Source organism: Ranitomeya variabilis, chromosome 5, assembly GCF_051348905.1.
Source record: "Ranitomeya variabilis isolate aRanVar5 chromosome 5, aRanVar5.hap1, whole genome shotgun sequence".
Taxonomy (NCBI): domain Eukaryota; kingdom Metazoa; phylum Chordata; class Amphibia; order Anura; family Dendrobatidae; genus Ranitomeya; species Ranitomeya variabilis.
Genome location: NC_135236.1, coordinates 554,686,076 through 554,695,776, shown reverse-complemented (window position 1 = coordinate 554,695,776; position 9,701 = coordinate 554,686,076). Strand labels below are relative to the sequence as shown.

Genomic DNA, 9,701 nt, shown 5'->3' with positions numbered 1-9,701 from the left:
TAGTATTTTCACTTCTGTATCACTGGACAGGTCACTTTAGCACAGTGTTGGCGCATGGCACGGCATTTTATCATTTACACATTACCACTTGAAATTGTTCAATGTGAAGCCCTTTCAGATTAAATGTATTGAACATTTTTCTTTGAAGAACAGAATCTTTTTTTAGACACAGTATGTACAACATACAGAAATGGACCCCATGAGTAGCTCAAATGTACACAACGGCTGTCAAACTTTAATCCCACAAAAAGAGAGTGCAACTAAAAAATATAAATAAATAAATAAATAAATAAAGATGGCTTTCAGTTTGTATGAGTCTTCTTAGAGTACAACATAGACATCCTGAAAAACAGGTTCAAGTTGAATGTGCGTTCCCAGAGAGCTGTACAAGTATTTTAGGTGCGCTTTTAGGGTCCTCAAAATCCACAGTGTCCATGGAACAATTAAAATGCATCTGACTTATTTTTAGAACGTTTTATAAGATTAAATAGTTCAAAAAGTAATCGAATTTCTGATTACCTAAGTTTCTACATTGTCATTTTGTGATGTTCACAACCCACCCAATTCCGTACATATGCTCATAACATACATGATCCAACTGTGCATGTTGTTTCAAACAGCCGTAGTCCTACCCATAAGAGGAATTGGGAAGATCAGCTGGCAGCCCCTAGGCAGTCTGTGTAGACCTCCACTTCCAATTTCCGATCCTGACCAGGATGGTCGTCTCACCCCCTGTGCTTCTTGAGGAGGAGTCGATGAAATTGGTGAACTTAGGGCACCTGGAAGTGGTTGCGTATGGGGTGGTCCTGCCAGATGTTGTTTATGGCTCAGGGGTTGTTCTGGTTTCACAAGCTCATCCTGAACAGTGAGAAAAGGACTGAGAATCTTCCTGTAGATACCACGAGTATCAGTCAGGACCTCACTATAGGGTGGTGGTGGTTCTGCCATAAGTAATGCCTCTTCATAACATGGTGGCTGAGATAAATCTGGCTCTGTAAATTCAATACAAATAGAAATTGTAAGTTAATATCCATGAAAAGTGTGTTACATTATAATTGATATATAAAATGTCAAGAATATATTTTCATCAACATAATCTGTGATGTTCTACAGTTGAATGTGTCTGGCAATAGCAACAGTTATATAATTACTTAGACCTTCTTATTGACTATTGGGTCAAACAATTTTAAAACTGATAATTGCAAAATGTGCAATAAAGGGTTAATAGATCATAAATTTAATTTATGTTCCCTGCTAAAATACCAAAAAAATATCTCCTTCTTTCCTCTTTATATATTTTGCAATTAAAACTGAAAAATGCAAGAAAACACAATGTTCAGCTTAAATGAGTACATCCCAACAGATTTGTCAGAAAACATTTCATTTCCTTTAGCAATCAACATTTTCCATGCGATACCATACTGCAAAATACTCACACAAATGTGGCCCTTTGATTGTAAAAATATTTGTTATTTTGAAAAACCCCCAAAAAACAGTTTTCCTAACAAATTAATTCAAGACCATGTTGCAAAAATGAGCACACCCAAATGAAAGTCTTAGGAGCAAAGCTAAAGTTTTGAATACATTTTAATTAGCAAGAATTCAACCACAGGTAAGACTAATAATTCATTAAACAAGTGTCCAGGAGACTGTTGACTATAAGGCTGGGGTCACACTTGGCGTAAGACAATACGCCACGTATTATACGTCCGTACTACGGCCGTAATACGGAGAAATGTTCCCAAAATATTGATCCGTAGTCAGGGTGTGTCAGCGTATTTTGCGCATGGCATCCTCCGTATGTAATCCGTATGGCATCCGTACTGCGAGATTTTCGCACAGGCTTGCAAAACCGACATCTAATGGATTTATGTGCTCAAATGTTCGGGAAAACATATATACAGTATATATATATATATATATATATGTCATTAAGACACATATATATATATTCTGTATTTATATTTACTACAGCGTGATATCTGTGAACAGCCGGTAATTCAATTGCCGGCTTTTCATTTCTCCTGCACAAACCCAACAGGATATGAGACATGGTTTACATATAGTAAACCATCTCATATCCCCATTTTTTTTGCATATTCCACACTACTAATGTTAGTAGTGTGTATGTGCAAAATTTCAGCGCTGTAGCTGCTAAAATAAAGGGTTAAATGGCGGAAAAAATTGTCGTGGGCTCCCGCGCAATTTTCTCCGCCAGAGTGGTAAAGCCAGTGACTGAGGGCAGATATTAATAGCCAGGAGAGGGTCCATGGTTATTGCCCCCCCCCCGTGGCTAAAAACATCTGCCCCCAGCCACCCCAGAAAAGGCACATCTGGAAGATGCGCCTATTCTGGCACTTGGCCACTCTCTTCCCACTCCCTGTAGCGGTGGGATATGGGGTAATGAAGGGTTAATGCCACCTTGCTATTGTAAGGTGACATTAAGCCAGATTAATAATGGAGAAGCGTCAATTATGACACCTATCCATTATTAATCCAATTGTTTGAAAGGGTTAAAAAACACACACACATGATTTAAAAGTATTTTAATGAAAGAAACACAGCGGTTGTTTTAATAATTTATTGCTCTCTCAATCCATTTGCAGGCCCGCGCTTGGCAAAATAATAAACGCACAAGATACATACCTTCTGATGTCCTATCACGTCCAACGAGGTAATTCATCTGAAGGGGTTAACTAATATTACAGGCACGAGCTGCGATAAACCACTCGCTCGTGCCTGTAATACCCGGGTGCTGAAAGGAAAGCTGGATCTGTGTTTACATTGAGTCACGGTGATGCGCCCCTGCTGGATGTTCTCATGAACTGCAGCCTGGGAACTTTTTCCCACGCTCCAGGTCATATGAGGACATCCACCAGGGGGCGCATCACCGCGACTGAAGGAAATGTAGGTCAATGACCTACATTTCATTCATTCGCCGGGGAATTACAAGCACGAGCACACAGCTGCATTAGCAAGGCTCCTGCCTGTAAAATATTTTAACCCCTTCAGATGGATTACCTCGTGGGACGTGACGGTTCAGCTGAGGGTATGTATCTTGTGCGTTTATTATTTTGCCAAGCGCGGGCCTGCAAATGGATTGAGAGAGCAATAAATTATTAAAACAACCGCTGTGTTTCTTTCATTAAAATACTTTTAAATCATGTGTGTGTGTGTGTTTTTTAACCCTTTCAAACAATTGGATTAATAATGGATAGATGTCATAATTGACGCTTCTCCATTATTAATCTGGCTTAATGTCACCTTACAATAGCAAGGTGGCATTAACCCTTCATTACCCCATATCCCACCGCTACAGGGAGTGGGAAGAGTGTTGTGAACTCTATTTTTGGGCTCCCTCTAGTGGTCACAAGCGGTACTGTGTAGTGTTGTCTTTCTGCAGGTTGCAGCATCAGCTGGTTCGTTATCCTTGGTTGGTTTCCTATTTAGCTCACCTGGATACTCAGTTCCTTGCCTGCTATCAATGTATTCAGTGCTCTTCAGATTCCTTGTGGCTACCTTGCTCCCAGTCTCTCCAAGGCAAGCTAAGTTGTTGTTAGATCATTTTTTGATTATCAGCGTTCATTATGTTTTTAGTCCAGCTCGCTAAAATGTGATTTCCTCGCTTGCTGGTTGCTCTAGGGGACTGAGTTTCTCCCCCCACACCGTTAGTTGGTGTGGGGGTTCTTGAAATCTCAGAGTGGATATTTTGTAAGTGTTTTTTACTGACCGCATAGATTCCCTTTTCTATTTTCTGCTATCTAGTATTAGTGGGCCTCATTTGCTGAATCTGCTTTCACCCCTGTGTATGTGCCTTCCTCTTACCTCACCGTTATTAATTGTTGGGGGCTTCTATATCTTTGGGGATTATTTCTCTGGAGGCAAGAGAGGTCTTTCTTTCTCTCTAGGGGTAGTTAGTTCCTCAGGCTGGCTCGAGACGTCTAGGATTTTTAGGCACGTTCACCGGCTACTTCTAGTGTGTTTGGATAGGTTCAGATTTGTGGTCAGTCCAGTTTGCCACCTCCCTAGAGCTTGTCCTATGTTTGTTACTTAGCTGGAGTAATTTGTGATCCTCAACCACTAAGGATCATAACAGAAGAGAGTGTCCAAGTGCCAGAATAGGCGCATCTTCCAGATGTGCCTTTTCTGGGGTGGCTGGGGGCAGATGTTTGTAGCCACGGGGGGGCCAATAACCATGGACCCTCTCCTGGCTATTAATATCTGCCGTCAGTCACTGGCTTTACCATTCTGGCGGAGAAAATTGCGCGGGAGCCCACGCCAATTTTTTCCGCCATTTAACCCTTTATTTTAGCAGCTACAGCGCTGAAATTTTGCACATACACACTACTAACATTAGTAGTGTGGAATATGCAAAAAAAATGGGGATATGAGATGGGTTACTATATGTAAACCATGTCTCATATCCTGTCGGGTTTGTGCAGGAGAAATGAAAAGCCGGCAATTGAATTACCGACTTTTCACTAACACCGCTGCGTATTTCTCGCAAGTCACACTGCTGGTCCGTGTGGAATCCGTATTTTTCTCGCCCCCATAGACTTTCATTGGCGATTTTTTTGCGCAATACGCTGACAAACGCAGCATGCTGCGATTTTCTACGCCCATACAACGCCGTATATTACGGATCCGTAATATACGCCTGATAGGACTAGACCCATTAAGAATCATTGTGCCGTATGTAATGCGAGTTTTACGGACGTAGTTTCTGCGCTCTTACGTCCGTAAAACACGCATGTGTGACCCCGGCCTAAAAGTGCATTACTTAACAAACAAAACCCCTTTCTTATTTCACGTGGTCAGCAATGGCACCACGCGTAAGAGAAATGTCACAAGATCTGAGTAAAAAAATAATTTGTTTATACAAGAAAGGTGAATGCTAAATTTTATTACTTACAGTTTTCAGCCTGGGTTTAAGACAACTAGCTGTAGAAGTATTCTACCCTAACTGTTCTGTATGCCATTAGTATTAAAAAAAAATGAAAAATTAAACGTGTTGTTAGGCCATGTTTTTTTTTTTCTGGAAAACAGCTTAGAATACTAGAAAATAAATAAAAGGAAGTCGTACTTCTATGTTTGTGTTTCCCTAGAGTAAACCATAAATTAGTCTCAAGTAGCTTTTTTCACTATAGTGCACCTCACAGACATACTGCTTTGTCTGCCTCCTACATGCACATAATAATCATAATGCTGAGAATTCCTGGCTTCCTTTTAGGTTTAAAAAAGACATAGAGGAGGTGATCTCGGTATTAACATGCAGGAGGCAGGAAGACTGAGATGTGAAGTCTCAGCTGGCATACCGGTAAATTGTTTATATTCGGTATGGATCAGAAACAACAAATCTCTGTATGCCTCCATATTAACAAGAGTGTAATCCTGTAGGTACATGGCCTCCTGCCGTAGTGTAGCGCTCATGGGTAAAGTCTTAAATGGGTAAAGTCCATGTGCTGTTTTAAAAACTGCCAGTTCACTGAAGCAAATAAAGCAATGGGTCTGTACACATATCAAGGTTTTTTTTTACTCATCCTGGTGCCCTATCCAAGAAAAAATCTCATTATCTCTCCTATTCTGGCCTATATTAGTAGATCAGATCGTGGGAGTACATCTTTGACCTGTTTTTCACTGGAAGCAAAACCTGACACAGTTGTGTAACTGTAGTACGGAAGCACACCTACACAATAGATAAAAGTTGTCGAAATCGGAAATAATGTGTTCCCAGATTGTGTTGGTGCAAATAAAGATCGTCCATTTGAACTTCAATGGTCAATAGTTTTCTTCGATGGGGAGATAAGAAGAGTCTGGCATTGACTGTCTCATAGAGCCGGGCAATACTGTGTATGTAGAAGTTGGGAGAGATAGCGGTCAGCCGAATCATAATACAGCCAACATCTAATGGGTATGTACAGCTTAATTCTGCATACAGTAAGTGTATGCGCACAGAGTTTAGTGATTTTGATGAAGCGGGTTTGCTTTAAAAAATAGCTTAAAAAAGCTTTTAATTCATTCCTGTTGTCAAAACCACTTTGTTTTTCATATGTTCAGAGTTTTGAGTGTTTTTTCTTCACTTCACTTTGGGAAAATGCCTGGTGGGAAAAAAGAAAGTGTGTGACACTTCGGCAAAGCAGCTCTTCCAAAAACGCCCCAAAAGAAAGAGCATTTCTTGAAGCAGTTTTCACTAGAAAACTTGTCTTGTAGACCCCTCAAAAAAATTCCATCCAAACTTACCCTAACACATTGAGAAATGATTGGAGGCACACAGAAGTGGAGCATGCAACCCATAATATGACATATATGCAGTATATAAAAAAGTGAGTACACCTCACATTTTTGTAAATATTTGATTATATCTTTTCATGGGACAACACATGTGACTCATTAATGTTACAAGGTTGCAGGTGTGTTAAATTTGGTATTATCGCTCTCATACTGGTCACTAAAAGTTTAATATGGCACCTCATGGCAAAGAACTCTGAGGATCTGAAAGAAAGAGTTGTTACTATAAGAAGATTGCCAACACTGAAAGTGAGCTGCAGCACGGTGGCCAAAACTATACAGCAGTGTAACAACACAGATTCGACTGAGTACTGGCCTTGACCAAAGAAGTTGAGTGCAAGCGCTCAGCATCATATCCAGAAGGTATCTTTTTGCATTAGTTCTGCCAGCATTGCTGCAGAGATTAAAGAGGTGGGTGGCCAGCCTGTCAGTGCTCCGATCATACGTCACACAATGCATAAAATTTCTCAGCATAGCTGTCATCCCAGAAAGAAGTGGTCTGATGAGATCAAGATAACCTTATTTGGTTTAGATGGTATCAAATGTGTGTGGCAGCAACCAGGTGAGGAGTACAAAGGCAAGTGTGTCTTCCCAACTGTCAAGCATGGTGGGAATGTCATAGTTAGGGGCTGCATGAGTGCTACCGGCTGTGTGGAGCTACAGTCCATTGAGGGAACCATGAATGCCAACATGTACTGTGACATACTGAAGCAGAGCATGATCGCCTCCCTTAGGAAACAGGGTTGCAGGGCAATATTCCAACATGATTAACCCCTTTTTGACCTCGGACGGGATAGTATGTCCGAGGTCAGAACCCCCGCTTTGATGCGGGCTCCAGCGGTGAGCCCGCATCAAAGCCGGGACATGTCAGCTGTTTTCAAAACAGCTGATATGTGCCTGCAATAGCGGTGGGTGGAATCGTGATCCACCTGCCTCTATTAAGTAGTTAAATGCCGCTGTCAAACACTGTCAGTGGCATTTAACTAGCGCTTCCGGCCATCGGGCCGGAAATGAGCGCATCGCTGACCCTCGTCACATGATCAGGGGTCAGCGATACGTCAGCATGACAACCAGAGGTCTATTGATGACATCTATGGTTGTTGATGCTAGATTGCTGTGAGCGCCACCCTGTGGTCGGCACTCATAGCAGTAAATCTGCCACATAGGAGCGATCTGAGCATCGCTCCTATGTAGCAGAGCCGATCAGGCTATGCCAACTTCTAGCCTCCCATGAAGGCTATTGAAGCATGGCAAAAGTAAAAAAACATGTTTTAAAAAATATGAAAAAAATTAAAAAAATATAAAAGTTCAAATCACCCCCCTTTCGCCCTATTCAAAATAAAACAATAAAAAAATCAAACCTACACATATTTGGTATCACCGCATTCAGAATCGCCCGATCGATCAATAAAAAAAATTAACCTGATTGCTAAACAGCGTAGCGAGAAAAAAATTCGAAATGCCAGAATTACTTTTTTGGGGTGATCAAAAGAACGTATCTGCACCAAAATGGTATCATGTCAGCTCGGCACGCAAAAGATAAGCCCTCACCCAACCCAAGATTACGAAAAATGGAGACGCTACGGGTATTTTTTAGCAAAGTTTGGAATTTTTTTTACCACTTAAATAAAAGAGAACCTAGACATGTTTGGTGTCTGTGAACTCATAATGACCTGGAGAATCAAAATGGCAGGTCAGTTTTAGCATTTAGTGAACCTAGCAAAAAGCCAAACAAAAAACAAGTGTGGGACTGCACTTTTTTTGCAATTTCACCGCACTTGGAATTTTTTTCCCATTTTCTAGAACACGACATGCTAAAACCAATGATGTCATTCAAAAGTACAACTCGTCCCGCAAAAAATAAGCCCTGACATGGCCATATTGACGGAAAAATTAAAAAGTTATGGCTCTGGAAAAACGAAAACGCAAAACTGAATAAAGCTTAGGTCATGAAGGGGTTAAGACCCCAAACACACCTTCAAGACGACCACTGCCTTGCTAAAGAAACTAAGGGTAGAGGTGCTAGACTGGCCAAGCATGTGTCCAGACCTAAAACCTATTGGGCATTTGTGGGACAACCTCAAATGGAAGGTGGAGAAGTGCAAGGTCTCTCAGCTCTGTTATGTCATCATGGAGGAGTGATAAGGATTCCAGGTGCAACCTGTGAAGCTCCAGTGAACTCCATGCACAAGATAGTTAAGGCAGTGCTTGAAAATAATGGTGGCAACACAAAATATTCACACTTTGGGCACAATTTGGCCATTTTCTCTTAGGGGTGTACTCACTTTTGTTGCCAGTGGTTTAGACCTTAATGGCTTTGTGTTGATTTATGTAGAGGGCAGGGCCGTATTTGCCACTAGGCACTTGAGGGCACGTGCCTAGGGCGGGACAATTCGAGGGGGGCGACACCTGAGCAAGTTTTTAAAAATTTTTTTTTTTTTTTTAAAAGTCTGGGGTCGGACCGCCCACCCACCTCAGTCTTTCGGCTGCTGTGGGGGGATTGGGTCTCCGGTGAGTCACTGCTGAGGAGTGAGTGAGGATGTCAGTGCATCCCTGAAGACAGGGGCGGCAGAGCGGCAGTCAGTACATGTGGTGCTGGTTCCGACTCTCCCTACTCCCTGCTGACACAGTCCACTTACCGGGGGGGGGGGGGGGCTGAGGTGGAATGGCGTCGCCCTGTCTCCCGACCTGGCTGGGACACACAATGCTGGCCTGGGACTCACAGCGGCAGAGCAGTACACAGTAAGTAAACATGATCTCCCTCCTGCCCGCACGCTGCATGCTGCACGGCTCTGTCAGTGACTCACCACTTCCCTCAGACTCCTCAGGCTTCTTTTCTGTCTGGAAGCTGGAGCACAGACAGCAACAGCAGCACTGGCATTGTTTGCACCCAGTCCCAGATAGTGGGGTGGGGGGTATAATATATATCTGCCTCTGGACTGGTCTGGACATTATGGGGATCTGCACATGATGGATGGAGGGGGGATCTGCACATGATGGATGGAGGGGGGATCTGCACATGATGGATGGAGGGGGGTCTGCACATGATGGATGGAGGGGGGATCTGCACATGATGGATGGAGGGGGATCTGCACATGATGGATGGAGGGGGGATCTGCACATGATGGATGGAGGGGGGTCTGCACATGATGGATGGAGGGGGGATCTGCACATGATGGATGGAGGGGGATCTGCACATGATGGATGGAGGGGGATCTGCACATGATGGATGGAGGGGATCTGCACAAGATGGATGGAGGGAGATCTGCACATGGTGGAGGGGGTCTGCACTTGATGGATGGAGGGGGGCTGCACAATGATGCATGGAGGGGGTCTGCACATGGTGGAGGGGGGTCTGCACTTGTTGGATGGAGGGGGTCTGCACATAATGGATGGAGGGGGGTCTGCACATG

At 43.0% G+C, this 9,701-nt stretch overlaps 1 protein-coding gene across 1 annotated transcript in view; it reads right to left on the bottom strand.

Annotated features, from left to right (window-relative positions):
- Positions 1-215: 215 nt before the first annotated feature.
- Positions 216-9,701, bottom strand: part of PRR7 (proline rich 7, synaptic) — a 148,853-nt gene continuing 139,367 nt past the window's right edge. The window contains exon 4 of the mRNA XM_077265939.1: positions 216-992. Coding sequence (XP_077122054.1) covers positions 613-992 — 380 coding nt within the window. The 3' untranslated portion in view covers positions 216-612. The remainder of the gene's footprint in view (positions 993-9,701) is intronic.